Source organism: Neltuma alba, unplaced genomic scaffold (genome assembly GCF_004799145.2).
Source record: "Neltuma alba isolate B1F8T4 unplaced genomic scaffold, ASM479914v2 tig00011322_pilon, whole genome shotgun sequence".
Classification (NCBI taxonomy): domain Eukaryota; kingdom Viridiplantae; phylum Streptophyta; class Magnoliopsida; order Fabales; family Fabaceae; genus Neltuma; species Neltuma alba.
In genome coordinates this window covers 393,366-409,743 of record NW_021636029.1, presented here as the reverse complement: position 1 = coordinate 409,743, position 16,378 = coordinate 393,366, and the positions used below count along the sequence as shown (strand labels likewise).

The following is a 16,378-nucleotide window of genomic DNA, read 5'->3' as shown; positions in this document are numbered from 1 at the left end:
TATTTAGCTACAGCCTTAGAACATGCTGGAAACAATTGAATTGGCACAGCTTGACCTTAGCCAAGCATTATACATTTTACTCCTGTTTATAAGTAACTTCCAACGTGTTTTACAGAGACCAAAAAAAACTTTAAACATTGTTAACTCTCATTTAAAATTTAATAATTTTTTAACTTTATTCTTATTTAATATATATTATATCTCATATAAATAAAGTTAATACAATAAAAATGAAGGGTAAAATTGTACATCCATACAAAAAATTTCTTTCAATATGTCATAAATGGAATCAAAAATATTTTCTCTGTCTATCATGTAAATAGGAACAGAGGAGTATATTAGGAAGAAAACAAAAAAGAATTTATGCAACTTTCCCTCTAAACTCGAATTTCCTACTTTGAAGTTAATTGGTTAATAAAATTTTTATTTTACTTTATTTTTCTCAAACAAGCACGTACGTTTTTCTTCCCGGATGCTATAAATCTAATAACCCTCAAATCGTAGAACAATATACTACCTCCCATTCTAATTATAAGAGCTAGTTGACTAATTTGAAGAAATTAAAAAAAGAAGTTAAGTTAGTTATTTAATAAATAAGTTTTATTTTTCCTAACATATCTTTGTTAATCAAGTTTATTGGCTAGAATTATCATTGTTAGAAGGACTATTTTAAAAAAATGTATAAATATTAGAGACAAAGTAGATTTAGGTTTTATATTTAGGACCAAAATAAAAGTCAAACAAGGTCTTATATTAAGGACCGGAGGTAGTAGCATTATATAGGAAGAAAGATTTTTCCAATATGTTTGCATTAAAAACAATAAGATATAAACAAATATATTTTGAGTGATATCTTTAACATGAATGTATATATTCATTTCATAGAAAAATTTTAATTTTGATTACCTATCGTATATCGATAATTAATTTAATTTCTTAAGGAATAAATTTCGGAGTAACAATATTCGCCGTATTTTTTAATACAGCACACGTGGCTGCTGTGTAGGTCTGTCTAGTATTTGCCATTTGGCTGTGGAAAACACGTGATTAAGTGTGATATCAGATCTTATCTTTTAATTTCACTTACAACTTAAGTGATTATTAGAAAATGAATTAACAGATAGGGTCAGGATACATTCAAAAAAAAAAAAAGGAAAAATTTTCATTTTGGATTTTAAAAAATTGGTATAAACTGTATGGGTACTATTTTTCTAGACAGATTAAAAATTAACTGATGCAGGAAAAATTTTATACACTGATTATAATAATATAGAGTACTAATTATTATAATGATCGGTAGAAATAGGGAATTTGTGGTGCTTGCTTTCCCAATAATTAGCAAAGTGAAAAATGCAACCGCTTAAAAAAGTTATATTTTTTCAGCAAACTAAGTAAAAGTAGGAGTTTACTTCAAGACAGGTACCAAAAAAAAAAGAAGAATTATCAGTTTTAAGGAAGAGATTTAATGAGAAATAAACAGCATAAACTTATTATTATTATTTCTTATACTAAAATTTGTTATTGTATACTCCTCAAATATTAATGAACTCTTGAGTAATTAAATTATTTTTTTAAGACCTAATAATACTCCTCTTAAAAAGAACAAAAAGTTAATGCAATCAGCAGGCGTTGATTTTTACAGGGAAGGTAGTATGATTATTGAAACACGAAGTTTTTTTATTTTTAAACTTGTGTGAACATGAAAAAAAAAACTTGTGAAATAATTATTTTTTATTGTCAATGATTTTATAGTTTTTTGGGTCAAGGAACTTATAGTTTAATAATATAAAAATTTTCTCATAAATAATCTCATTTGTACGTAATTTTTTTTTTTAGTGAAGGACATTTGAGGCTCATAAAAGTTGAATCTGATATTATCAAAACAATATCTAGTTAAAACAATAATGGAATGAGGATAGAAAACTGCACACAATTCATGCGCAAAAACACACACATATATACGTATATGGCTGGCGGATTCTTGGGTTCCTTTCTTTTTGTGATGGCAGATCAAATGGAGGCAGGGATTCCTTTCATTGCCATCGGTGTAATATTCTCTTTGTTCTTCCATATCTATAATCACTCTACATATTCCCTCCAACGCACCCACATATATTCCATTTTAAAAAAGGGATCATATAATTTACTCTGAATCTTCATCTTTAATAAATTGAAATTCCATGCTTACGGCGTGATTAATTAGCATCATGAGATATTAATCGTATGAAGAAAAGTAAAAGGAATAATAGAGACAACATCAAAGTCCATTAATTAAATCCAAATAAATATATGTGTGGTTGGACTTTTTACAGGGGTAGTTGTCTTCGGAACCAGTTTTAGTGTTAATCATTTTGTTGAACACCCTAAACTCATCACATCTGGATTGTCCATATCTCATTTAGGTGGTTCAGATTCGATTTTTTTATTTGTTTAAAATAATTATTTTAATATATATAGAATCTAAGATAATATATTAACTATCATTTTTTTAAAAATATTTTTCCATTTAAAAATAATTAATTAAATATTTTAAATTTGAACGGTTCAAATTAGATATAGATGACCCAAATCTAATGAGTTTAGGATATTCAAGGTGATGGACATTGAAATTGGTTCCGATTGTAATATCAGAAATACTTTGATATTTTTGTTTTATATCCAAAAAACACATCATCCTCAACACTACTACTATCATCATCATTATTATTATTATTATTATTATTATTATTATTATTATTATGCCAAAGTACGTAGAAGTATCGATTTGTAGGTCACAATACAAGCTTTCATATATTTTGATTCCAGATTGTGGAATGAGGAACCTGATTCAACCTAACCCACCACCAGCCATCATTATTGGGGCCAATTAAGTCAACTTATTAGGACCGTTTGTTTAAGATTAGAGAAAAATTATTTTAATAATTTAAGTATAATACAAATAATAAGATAAAGATAGGGAATGTTTTGAAATTAATCCACTTCTAACTCATTTTGATAATCTAATCCTTTAGTTTATTGAAATAAGCTACAAGTAAATTAATTTTAACATGTTCCTTATCTTTATTCCAACAACTCTCTTATATTTAATTAACCGGAATTACTTTTTCCTTAATTTTTTTTGCCAACATACTTTTTCCTGAATTTTAAACAAACCAGTAATCTGTCTTATTGTTTTTAGATACATTGAGTCAATGTGTATTATTATTTTTTAATTATATCACGGTTGAGGTGTGCATAGTATTTAGGTTCGAAAGAATGTTACTTTTCCAGTTAATTAATAGAAAATGTACAAATCGTATTAAAAAAAACCCATAAATAACATGACACATATTCATATAAAATATATCTAAATTTTATGCTTATAATAAATTATGCCCAATGTATATATAAACTCTTTAATTTTTTATTGATGAAGTGCAAAAATTGCACAAAATACCGGCCTCAAAGAAAACAGTGATTCGAACTTATAATACTTATCTGTTACTTATAAAATTTATTAAAAGAATATATATTATTTATGCAAGATATAGTTTTATATATCTATAATAAATTGTAATTTTTTTTATAAACACAGATATTTTTCTGTTACAGACAATCATATCTGAAATCTCTCAATAAAAATTAAAATGCCACGTAAAAAATTGTAGCTTATAATCGTACCAGCTAGTACTTGTCTTTTAAGTTGTTTGGTTGCTATCTCATTAAATGGCATCAGGAAAGAGAAAACTGTCAATTTTTTTTTTTTTGGTTTTTTTCGGAAGGGTGGGGGGAAGGAGGATGCTTCCAGACAAATTATTAAAAGTTGATGTAACTCAACATTAGTGTTGCTATTTACTTTTTTCTTTGCCAGATATTATTACTATTTACTTATGATAATAACGTTCATCAAATCCTTTTAATAACCCCAAAGGAAAATAAAAAAAGGTAGAAACATACCATATTAAGCACATGAGCATTGATTGAAAAGGTGTCCTGTGTAAAAGCCTTCCTTTTCCAGTTTTCCTGAACTACCAGCCATGCCAAAATGTCGAGTTGTTCAAACAACCACAATAATATGAAATCTCTCTTTTAAAATCAAAAAGAAAAAAGAAAAGAAAATGATCATTCTAAACACCACAGTGACATTAATCAGTAATATATTGTACTAATGAGTCGTTTTAGGACAAATATTGGTAAATCAAACAAGGAAGCTGCTTTTATCAGCAACAAGTCCTGCAAGTTGTTCCTTCTCCATATTGTGGCGTTTACAAACACGCCTCATCCATGTTGCTTCCTTCACAAGAGAAATTTATATGCCCAAACATAAAATCCAAATTACTTTTTTTTTTCCAAGACATTACCATATACTATACTATCTCTGATTCTAATTATAAGAGTTAGTTAACTAATTTGAGAAGATTAAAAAATAAGTAAGTTAGTTATTTGTAATAAATAGATATTGTTTTTTCTAAAATATCCTTGCTAATTAAGTATATTTGTTAGAATTACCATTATTAGAAGGATTACCTTAAGGAAAAAAAGATAAATATGAGAGACAAATTAATGGATTGGGGTATTATATTTATGATCAAAATAAAAGTCAAACAATGTCTTATATTAAAGAACGAAGATAGTAGTATTTAGTTGTAAAAATTTGCACACCATTATATTTGACAAAAAAAAAAGTCAACAGCTTAAATATCAGGCCCGAAACTTAAATTACCTGAGAAAAGGTAAAAAAAATTCCTTTCACAGATTGATAAGAAAAATGATTAAAAAAAAACTAAAAATTACTAAATATCAAATGAAAAGTGTTAACAAAAATTTGTTGTCAATTATAAATTTAGTGTTATAAACACTAAATAAAATATTATTACCAAACCAAAGATTTAATAATTTCGAGCAGTTTTGTGTCATTTTTCCAATTCATAATGGCAAAGTGTTTAGCTGGCAATCCTAATCAACAGCCTAAAATTCATTAATTAAAAAAAAAAGGATTGCTGACATGGATGATGCCATTGCCCACCTCCTTAAAGCTACAATGATTGGGCTTCTTTCTCCTGCTACAGGTCCTTTCTCTCTCTAGAAGCTGTTTTCTTTCTCTGTGTGGCTATATAGTTTAGAGAAGATTCTGTGGAGGAGAAGCCAAAAGCAATCTATTTGTTTACCGGCATTAGATTTTGGTTCCTTTTAAAGCTATCGATGCCCTTTTGAAAGCATATAAGAAAAGTTGGTTTAGTTCTTTGTAGGAGATAGTGAAAGAGAGCGAGAGAGTATTTTCTTCTTTTTGCCATTTGAAGTCTCTATGAAATGTTCTTCAAGTTCGAGAGTCTGTTTGTCGAAGAAGAAAATACCGAAGAAGGAGAGTGGGAGAAAGAAAGATAAGAAGAGCAGAAACCCACCATCCAGAAGTTGGGAAACAGGAAGATAGACGCCGGATTCGATCTATTTTGATCTGTTTCTGCTGGTAATAATCATAAAAGCATCAAATCTCCGTTTCTTGATCATTTCATATAAAGTTCCATGCTTTTCTCGTTTTCTAGCGTTCAGAAACAGCCCCTTTTATGGATCCGGAAACTGCTGCTCTTTCTTTGTGGATCAGAACAGAAAAATGTTGTTGAAGTTTTATGATGTGAATTTCGAAGTTTCTTCCCTTTTTTCCTCTTGTCAACGCGTTTTCTTGGTAACCAAACAGAAAGGCTTGTTGTTCAATATTAATATTACAGAGCCATGAGCAGAAAGATGCTGAGTTTTCTTGAAAGCTGTTATTGATGATGTGAAAGTCATATTTATATTGGGTTTTCTTCCTTTTGGTTTTCTTGGCAACCAAACAAAAGACTTGTTATTATTAGTGTCTTTACCATAAATATTCTAACTCTCATCGTTTCTTTTCTCATCACAGGAAGTTGTGCGATGTCTGCAACTATAATCAGCGATCCAGTGGTTATGTCGAATCCAGAAACCCAACCAGTGGCTCCTAGTAACATTATAGTTTCTGCACAAACCGAAGTTGAATCTGCAATCTGTGATTGCTGTGGACTGACGGAAGAATGCACTCCTGCTTACATAGAACGAATCAGAGAGCGATACTATGGGAAATGGGTTTGTGGGTTATGTGCAGAAGCTGTAAAAGATGAGATCTTGAGGTCTGAAAGGCTTATCAGTACAGAAGAAGCCATGGCAAAGCACATAAACTTCTGCAAAATGTTTAAGACTTCAGGGCCTCCTCCTAATCCAACAGTGCATCTGATCTCAGCCATGAGACAGATTCTTCGGAGGAGTTTGGATTCTCCGAGGGGGTTAAGGTTAAGATCCACACCAAGTAGTCCAACTAAGATTTCTGACACAGAAATTCATAGTACTACTGGGCTTACCAGGTCTGAAAGTTGCATCCCTAGCCTGTCTGCTTCATGAGGGCTTATGCTGAAACATGAATTTTCTGTGCTGTTCATCGCTCAAGTGTTGTCTTTATCTTTCTGAAAAAGACACTCTCACTTTCCAAGAAACTGAGAGGATCCATATCTGTATATGGGATGGGGGAAAACAAGAACAGGAAGCGATAAGAAGGGGAAATTGAACTTGAACTTGTACTTGATTGGCTTAAAATGGATGAGGGAAACAAGAATAAACTCATTATAAGTTAAGGCTTCAAAGTAGATGTTCAATTTTAGTTATTTAGTCCAGTAACTTGTCTTTCCGTCAGTTGTCATCAGAAGTTTCATATAAATATCGTAAGAAAATTTTGCTTCACTCCTAACACTTGCTCTGTTTCCCTTTCACTTTACTTCTTTCAAACTGTGAGAAAAGTCTACCTCTTGATAAAACGTGCAGCAGATGAGATATGATTGGACCAAGACAATACCATTACCACTTGCGGCATTCTGCACAATCTTCACAGAATCCTAAAAGTTACCTAATCTTGTGTTTAATCAAAGCTATCATAGATGTACACTATAACACTATTAACTCGTCTAAAAAGACCCTTTTGTCTGTCATAATGCAAGAACTCAACAAGGAATAAACTAATCTTTGCTTATATTGGATTGAAGATAAGGATGTTGAATTATATGAGTCACAGCATAGATCAGTATTCACTTGTTGGATTGATGAACTAAGCAGATTCTGAATCTTCATTCAACTTGGATTGAACGCTGCAATTCAAGGTAACTGTGTTATTGTAAGAGCTTAGATCTTCTCTAACAATGAAAGAGATAGAACGTAGAGATAAAGACAAGTTGTTTTTTCTGTTTTCAGAAAGGATTCAGATTAATCATTAATGCTCTTCCTCTCTGCAACGCATCCCCTCAAGTTGTTGTTATGCCAAGTAAAAGACAAAGGGGAAAAAGAATTAATTAGTAGGTGGTTAGAACAATCATAGAGATCTTGAAATGTGGAGAAACCCTGAAACAGTGAATCAGACATGTGATATAATCTTACAAATACAGAGAAGGGAGCTTAAATCAAGGGGCGTTGTCATGTATGACAAAAAATGAAGCTAGGCTAGCTAGGTTGTCTTGTGCAATTATGCAGGTAGATCTTGCAGATGTGCATCTCTGGTTGTGATCATTATTGATATTATAATAAATAAATGTAGAAAAAGAGAGAGGCACATTCTTGGATGGGTATGTACATAGAGACATGACCTAGAAACAAAATAATAATGGACACTAAAAATGGTACAAAGAAGGGGCCACCAAACATGATTGTTCCCTCACAAATAGTAAGTGGTTGCACAGTCTCATTCCCATCTCATCCTGACCTGTGATTTCCATTGAAGCTTTCTTTCAGATCTCTCTCCCTCTCCCACCCCTCTCATAGTACACGAGGGTCATGACAACTTGGATATGTGGCATCCCCATCTTTCAATTATTGATGTAAAACCATTCTTGCTCTTTTATATGTTCCTCTTTTTCTTACTGTATGACTTCCGTTTGCTGTTCTCCAAGTTGAGGACCTTTATGTGATGATTCTCAAAAGCTACTTAAATGCACAGTTTAATTATATTTAAGTGTGAGATAGAAGGGTGTGGTCCCATGGAGCTCCATTGCCATATGACTCAAAGTTTATAGGGATCAATTTGTTTTAAGTAAACCATATGAGAAGAATTTTGTCTCATAAAGTACAAGAGTGATTACCTGTAGTGAAACCAAACAAGTACGCCGTTGAATGGAATATACCATGTTTTTGACAGTTTAATCAGAAAATCTGGTTAAATCCGTGGCATAATTTACAGTGCATTATTGTGAATCAATTTTCTTTTATAGGTGGGTCAAAATATAATAGGAATCATTTTCTGAGGTCATGTAAGAAGCTAGCCTTGTCTTGTTCTTGGAGTAAGTGATAAAATTCGATCCTCATATATATAATTATATGCTATAGCTATATATGGTTGTCGCCTTAACATGTGTGTTTCACAACTATCGATTCCTTGAGCTTATAATGCAGAATGAGATTCTCCAATTCATGATTCTCTGTTTTTTCTTTCTTTTGACGTCCAACGATGCTATCTTATCAAGCTTTAGTGTGGCTTAGAAGATAAATGTTCTATAACAAGGGCTTGTGTTCTTCGCAATAAAGTTTCTTCAATTGTTCACTATTTATATAAAATAGTACACCATTTTGTATTCTATACTATTCCCTCTGGTCTTTAATATAAGATCTTGCTTAATTTTATTTGAATTCTAAATATAAGACCTCAATCCACTTTGTCTCTCATATTTATGTATTTTTTCTCAAAATAGTTCTTTTAACAATAATAGTTCTAGCCAATACACTTGATTAGTAAGGGTATTTTGGGAAAGACAATACTCCTCCGGTCCTAAATATAAGACCGGAGGAGTACCTATATATTAGAAATAACTAACTTAACTTCTTTCTTTAATCTTCTCAAATTAGTCAACTAGTTCTTATAATTAGGATCAGAAATAGTATTACAATACATACACACAAACACATATACATACATACATATTCAACCAGCTAGTTGGAATATCTTAAAGTCCCATCTTTATTAGACTATTTCTTTAAAATTCATTTGTTCTTCAGTGAATATTTTGCATCATTTAAACAATTAAAATCTTAATTTTCTTTTCACCTCCGTCCAATAGTTGACCATAAAGTCGGTGAATCTGTATATCTTTTGTGTTAATGTTATAACGAATTAAACAGGCTATATTCACTTAACTAGTAGGCTGGCTCGTTTAACTCACGAGTTAAGGGATTAGGGTTAATTGGATTCTACTAAAAGATATCTTCAAAATATTATTCAACTCAAATCACCAAATTGACGAGTTAAGTGGGTCAATTGCTGGACATATATACTAGTCTCATTTTTGCGGCTCTAAAACAATTGACGCCAAAAATCATATTTGATGGGCGAAGGTAAAGGTTTCCTTAATAAATAATCTACAAACTTCTACACAATATTGATTGTTATGGAATATACCCGAATATGTAGGAGAAAGGAATTACAAAAGCAAGTTACATATGTCACCTCATGAAGAAAAATATCTGGCTTTCCCTACTTGGATTTGTCAACTTGTGAATCAAAAGTTTTACCAAAGGAACAAGATAGGAGTGGATTTCACCATCCATGTAGGATGATAGGCAATATAGTATCAGAAAATTGAACTGTCTTTTTCTTTCAAATTTAAATTAACCAGCCAAACAAGCCATACTCTCCCACCAATCCTAGCCTCTCTTCTTCCCTTCCTTACGTGCAAAGTGGTTTTACCTAATTTTCTACATTATAATAACGCCAACTTTCGCCGTTTTGTTCTTGAGGGACCAATAATCATGACTAGTGTGATGTAGTTTAATTAATTAATCAAAAGTGATGGATTAAAAATAGTACTAACTCCAGTCCTTAATACAAGAACTGGTTTATTAATTTGAGTAAATTAAAAAAACTAGTTAACTTAATTATTTATAATAAATAAGTGTTGTTTTTCTAAAATATCCTTACTAATCAAGTATATTAGCTAGAATTATCATTATTATAATAACTACTTTAAGTAAAAGTAGATAAGTATGAGAGACAAAATAGATAATAAAAATCATACGAATTTTTATATCAAGAAGCAAAGGTAGTATGATATGGTCATGAATTTGTCTTGTTCGAATTGGCTTATTTTTGCTTTGTCTAAACCCAATTGGGACAATTATTGAGGCTGTGTTCTATTATTCTATTATGTTGCCGTGATTGGAGGTTTCTTAACAACCATATTCTTCCTCACTACACTTTAGCTTCACGATTATGTTATTGCTTTTTTTGGTATGATAACTTATAACAAGGTCCACACAACCTGTTCTAATTCATTATTATAGTATGATATATTTGTGGGGAAAGGAAAAGAATTATTCCTAGCTAATATATCAATAATTTTTATAGATATTGATAAACGAACTTTTTTCTTTTTGCTTGGGTTGGAATTTCATTTATGCCAAAATAAATGTCCAAGGATGAATCTCCTTGAAATTAAATATTGAGGAGAAAGATACATTCGCAGTCTGAGGATTAGTTTCTTCCTAGTGCCACAAAGTCAAAGAAAGATTAGTCCGCAAATATTTGAATAATATTAAGTCAATTTAAAAATTGGATTGCACTCTGTCAGGTTGCATCGGAAAATCAACGGAGGCCGATAAATTCGTATTTGATATAAATTTATTATTAAAAATTATCTTAATTAATGGTTATATAAGGCGTTTAGAAACAGTTATTTAGTGAGCATACTGCATATATTTAAATTCACGATGGATATAAAACATGCATGTAAAACATTATTGAGAAATGTAATAAGATATGACATTTCTCCTTACTATTACCGTAATTTTAATTTCCATGAATATATATATATATATATATATATATATCTTGAACAAATACAAGAGAATACGCTTTCATTCTGATAAATCTTAACGAGATTGTCGCGTTGGTCTTTGGGCTTATAATTTTTGGGCTTAGGCCACTATGTCCAACAATAAGTATTGAAGTTATAACAACAACAAGCCTTATCCCACTAGGTGGGGTCGGCTACATGAATCACACGACGCCATCGTGCTCTGTCAACAACCAAATCCTTAGATATGTTATTGACTAGGAGGTCTCTTTCAATGACCTCATTCAACGTTCTTCTCGGTCTTCCCCTGCCTCTTTTTATGGGACTCCATCTTGTTTGATCCACTCTCCTCACCAGGGCCTCCAAAGGCCTTCTCTGCACATGTCCAAACCATTTTAAGCGATTTTCAACCATTTTCTCTTGGATAGGTGCCACACCAACTCTTGTCCTGATCTTTTCATTTCGAATCCTATCTTTTCTTGTATGACCACACATCCATCTCAACATCCTCATTTCTGCTACTCCGACTTTGTGCTCTTGTTTTCCCTTTATTGCCCAACATTCACTACCATACATCATAGCTGGTCTTATAGCAGTCCGATAACTTCAATAAATATTGAAGTTAAAATGATGATAAAGTCATTAATAGTTATTAGGTCTAGCAGAAAAGACTAATTCCTCCCAATATGATAAATGAATATTCAAATTTTTATTGAGAGAGATACCTACATTTAATGTTTGACAGTATCTCGAATAAGATTGTCTCTAATAAGAGGTACCTACAAAAAACAAATGATGATAAAATCTTATTGTCATAAGAAGAAGAACACAAGTTCAAATATCAGGAAGCATACTTGTTAGAAAGACTTTAACTTTACACTTTTGAATCGACAGGGATTAATGCCAAATTTAGAGTGAGAAGATACTTTGAATTATACCAGAAAAAATGATGATAAAGTGGTATTAAACATTTTTAACTTTTTATATTTTGGGCTAAGATCTTGTCATTTTTAGTTGACTAGACTGAGGCCTATTATTATATGAGCTTCGGTCAAGCCGGGACCTTTCACAATTATGGACCAGAAAAAAGGGCGGGGGGAGGAGTAAACCTAAACCAATGGCCTTTGTAGCTCATTCTTTGAGCTTTGCGTTAGTGTTACCAGTTGTGTTATAAGAGACAAACTATGGAGCATCTGTTTTTGGAAGACAAGTCAGGGAATTTGGGAAGGCAAAGCCCCTGATGAAGGAAGGCCAGCTAGTCTGCAATACTAGTTGTTATATACTACCTCTGGTAATTAATATAAGATCTTGTTTGATTTTTATTTTGTCCTAAATATAAGACCCCCAATCTACTTTGTCTCTCATATTTATGTATTTTTTCTTAAGATAGTCCTTCTAATAATGATAATTCTAACCAATATACTTGATTAATAAAGATATTTTAGGAAAAACAATACTTATTTATTTTAAATAACTAGCTTAACTTATTTTCTTAATCTCCTCAAATTAGTCAACTAATTTTTATATTTAGAATCGGAAGAATTAGTTCTTAAGGGGAGGCGTGTGATGGGTAGAATGTATAGGTTTCCTTGAGCGTATTTCTTTGGCTTCCGCTATTATCTTTTCAGTATGCATAAAATTGACTGGTCATGGCAAAAAATGAAACCTCGTTGACAACAAATATACAAAACCTAAGAAAACATAAGGGCAGGAAGTCAAAGCAAATCCCGGATGACATCTTGGGACGACGACCCTCTTGTCTGGTCACAGCTCGCAACTCAAGATAGTAATGTGTCTTTTAGCAAACCTCGATGCTGCATGCAAAACCATTTTTCTCTTTCACCTTTTAATAATCCAGCATCGTCGCAATTCCCAACTCTCCTTCACGTGCAATTACTCCTTCATTTCCCTGTTCTCCCCGCAGAACCCTCCCTTCCCTCCTCCGCTTTCAACTCTCCTCCCTCAGTCACGTGCGTCTGTACCAGCCTGCCATCTCCATTTTCTCTGCAAAAGCTCCACGTTACCCCACCATCACCATGAAACCCAAAACATGAACAGTTCAACTTCATTTACGCAAATGCATACTGAAGCGTCTTACCAAGTTTCCACCTTTTGACTACCTACCTCCCACTTCGCGTCTCACATTCTCTGACTCTCTGTATTTGCATTTCTTGATTGAGCTTGGGTATGAAGTTAGCACGTAGAAATACGACAGTTTGAACCAATGTCTTTCACATCAATGGCGACTTCATTGACTAGTTCGACGGAGCAGCCGTTGAGTCCCAGGTCGCCGCCGCCGCCGGGGCTTCTGGATTTCTATGGGAAGCGCAAGCAGATGGTTAAGATTCAGGTCTTAGAGAGAGAGATCGCTTTGCTTCAGGTCAATATTAATCACTTCTCTTTCTTGTGAAAACTTTTCCCTTTTTCATTTCTTGGTACAGAATGAAGCAATGGGAAAGCCCGGTTCTGTTTTTTTTTCTTATCCTGCTGCTTCATAAACACTACCACATTCTCTGTTATTAAGTCAAAATTGGCTTAGTGTGTTACATTCAGGAAACCTTGTGTCAATTATGAGTCAGGAATTCAAGATGAGAGAGCTTATTGCAACAAACGATTTTCTGGTGTGTTACAGGACAGTTTTTGATATAAAGACAGTCCTAAAGACCAAATATGGCTTTAGTCAACATCTTTAGGTCTAGTGCTCTAATGAAGTTCTAACTAGTAACTATAGTGTGCATCAAATTCATTTGTATGTGTGGTACATGGAGAATGCAGTTAAATGTCTTGTCAAAATCTCAACACAAAGGCACGGTTGACCCAGTAGTGAAGGCAAGTATGCAATGTGTGTTAATATGCATTAGCACAAGTAATTTGAATCTTAACGAAGCCAGTTTCTTGTGTATTTTCTGCTTCTGTTGGCGATTCGCATTCTTTTGACTAAATAGAGAGGTGGATTAGTTGAATTGCACACAATCAAGTTGACTCAAAAGGTCATTTATGAGATAAGACGTCCTATTTATGTGATATAAAAATGAACATCACGAAATGAATGTACTACTCCGGCCCTTAATTTAGGACCTAATTCTTGAGTTGGTTTTGGTCCTAAATATATGATCCATTTATCATATTTATCAATTTTTTCTAAATTACCCCTATGGATACTTCCTCAACCGTAATCAAGTAGAGGAGGGAGATGAGTTATTAAAAAAGATGATTATGGTGTTTTAGGAAAAATGTGTCACTTTTTTTATAATTAACTAACTTATCTAACTTCTTTAATCTAATCAATTAGTTAAATGGGTCTTATATTAAGGACCGGAGGTGTATAATATAGGACTTAATTTTTGAGTTAGTTTTGGTCCTAAATATAAAACCCATTTCTCATATTTATTAATTTTCTCTAAATTACCTTTATAGATACTCCTTCAAACATAATCAAGTAGAAGAGGGAGATGGGTTATTAAGAAAGCTGATTATGGTGTTTTAGGAAAAAATGTGTCACTTTTCTTATAATTAACTAACTTACCTAATTTTCTTAATCTAATCAAATTAGTTAAATGGGTCTTATATTAAGGATTGAAGGAGTATTACACAATTTAGTAAGAGATTGTAACATCCCTCATTACCTTATGTAGACAACATAGCAAAATACAACTGTTAATTATTATTCGGTGCTACTAGATGTGCTGCTGAACTTTGCTGATAATGCAAAACAGTACAGTTTGTCGCATGTTTGCTATATCTGCAGAGTCTCTGACATAGCATAAATAAATAATCTATTCGGCTCCTCCTTTGTGCTAATTAACTTTATCTCCGTGAAACTAGTTTCAATTAACCAAACGGAGCTCATTTTCATACTTTCATGTGTATGGCCTGCAGGAGGAGTTAAAATCACTTGAAGGTCTTCACCCTGCTTCTAGATGCTGCAAAGAGTGAGTCTTTCTTCCTTACTGCTTCATATAGAGATACAAAACCCTGAGGTAGATCATTAGTACTACATTTGGAGCTGAACTCAATCTGATGTACTTAAATGCCTATTCGAAATGGACAGTTCTGATAGATCGAGAGTTCCTCATCAGCTTCTCTAGTAACATGTTTATATCACTGTTATATGTTGAATGGTTATTTAATTTGATGGTTGACATGTATATATTTCTTGACAGGCTTGATACTTTTGTAGGGTCTGGTTCAGATCCCTTCACATCCACGTACGAATCGCCAAACACTTCTTTTGATGTACTTTATTATTGGTTATAAGTCACTGAACATGATAATCATTGCTTCTCAAACAGAAATCAGACAATCTCCAAATCCCATGGTTTTTGGAAGCATACCAGGTTCTTATAATTCTTACCTCCTCTCTTTCATCTCATCATTAGTCCACTATAAAACTTGTTTTACTGCTAAAAGAGAAAGATTAGGCAGTACTCCTTCGGTAAGATTTAAGCGATGACTAAGATGTTGAGTACAAATGTGCAATCATACATATAGTAATCAGTGATCACCAGCAGGTTAAGGCTGTTGGGTCTTGTGAGTCTTCCATGGGTTTGCTGCAGCAGATGTTGCCTAGCTCCTCGGAGAACGTTAAAAGGTTGTTGTAGAAGTGGCGGACGTTGCTGGAAGACCAAAACTGTGCGGTGTTGTTGCAATGTTGTGAAACCTTGTGGTAACTGTCTTGTGTGCTTTTCCTGTGATTGTTATGGACACAACCGTTGCCATAGATGCTGTCTTCAATAATACAAGATAAACTTTAAGCCTAAACTTGAAATGCTGCACCTTCTCCATCTTCCTCCACTTCCATTTTTGTTTTTTTGTTTTTGGTTTAGTTTTCCTCCCTAATGAGTAAAAGCACTCTCTTTACCACTGAAAGCTTTCACGACATCAATATCTTGCTAAATGATGAAATTAGAGAATGTACTATATATATTATATATAAATATAGAGGGGCCAATAATCTGAGGACCCTTCTTTCTCTGGATTTTTGTGCAAATTGCCGCTAAGGAATTGCTTGTTTTTTTTTTTTTGGCCGGAAAAGGGATGGATTTGTTACTGTCAGTATTTTGGGAAAAGAACCTCTCCAAGTCTTGTTCTACTTCAAAAAAATATTTTTAGAGTTAAAAGTCTAAAAATATATTTTTTATTAAGGAACCAGACGAAAACTTTATATAAAGTTAAAACGATGAAATGTACATTTTTTTCTAAATTTTATTATTCCCTCCTATTTTTAACTCGAGCGCGCTTGAATAAGGATGCGTTTAATTAGTTCAGAAAAAGAATGTGTGGGTGAGAGAGGGGGGGGGGGAGTATTTTCGTGAAAACTGAAAAGATGAGGTAATCTTAAAATATGTAAATTCCTCTTGTGAAAATAGAGGAGGTAATTTTTTGATAAATGTTTGAATTATTAAAAAAAATTATTCTCCCTCCAATCCTATATATAAGCTGCACTTTTAGAAACAAGTCTGGTTCAAAATATAAACTTCATTTTTTTAATCTGTCTGAGCATTTTTTTCCTATTTAACCTTTAGTTGACTAAATTTAATACCTTCTCTCATTAATAGTAT

General features: G+C 32.5%; 2 protein-coding genes across 3 annotated transcripts; both read left to right on the top strand.

Annotated features, from left to right (window-relative positions):
* Positions 1-5,064: 5,064 nt before the first annotated feature.
* On the top strand, positions 5,065-6,736 carry LOC114711935 (uncharacterized). The gene is made up of 2 exons (XM_028896370.1): positions 5,065-5,446; positions 5,882-6,736. The coding sequence occupies exon 2, from the start codon at positions 5,893-5,895 to the stop codon at positions 6,391-6,393; it is 501 nt and encodes a 166-aa protein (XP_028752203.1). The 5' UTR covers positions 5,065-5,446; positions 5,882-5,892; the 3' UTR covers positions 6,394-6,736.
* Positions 6,737-12,926: 6,190 nt separating this feature from the next.
* Positions 12,927-15,564, top strand: LOC114711933 (guanine nucleotide-binding protein subunit gamma 3). Of its 2 annotated transcripts, none has more exons than XM_028896369.1 (5): positions 12,927-13,197; positions 14,697-14,749; positions 14,998-15,025; positions 15,110-15,154; positions 15,329-15,564. In XM_028896369.1, exons 1-5 carry the CDS (start codon positions 13,042-13,044, stop codon positions 15,416-15,418), a joined length of 372 nt encoding a protein of 123 aa, XP_028752202.1. In that variant the 5' UTR covers positions 12,927-13,041; the 3' UTR covers positions 15,419-15,564. The 2 variants fall into 2 exon arrangements, with proteins under 2 accessions (XP_028752202.1, XP_028752201.1); XM_028896368.1 differs by having other exon boundaries at positions 14,981-15,025.
* The last annotated feature ends 814 nt before the right edge of the window (positions 15,565-16,378 follow it).

What these genes read in the sequence shown, in the direction of transcription:
- LOC114711935 (XM_028896370.1), top strand. Translation starts at nt 5,893, where the DNA reads ATGTCTGCAACTATAATCAGCGATCCAGTGGTTATGTCGAATCCAGAA.
- LOC114711933 (XM_028896368.1), top strand. Translation starts at nt 13,042, where the DNA reads ATGTCTTTCACATCAATGGCGACTTCATTGACTAGTTCGACGGAGCAG. An exon ending in GCTTCTAGATGCTGCAAAGA is followed by an intron (nt 14,750 to 14,980) that starts GTGAGTCTTTCT and finishes ATTTCTTGACAG; the next exon opens with GCTTGATACTTTTGTAGGGT. An exon ending in TCAGATCCCTTCACATCCAC is followed by an intron (nt 15,026 to 15,109) that starts GTACGAATCGCC and finishes CTTCTCAAACAG; the next exon opens with AAATCAGACAATCTCCAAAT.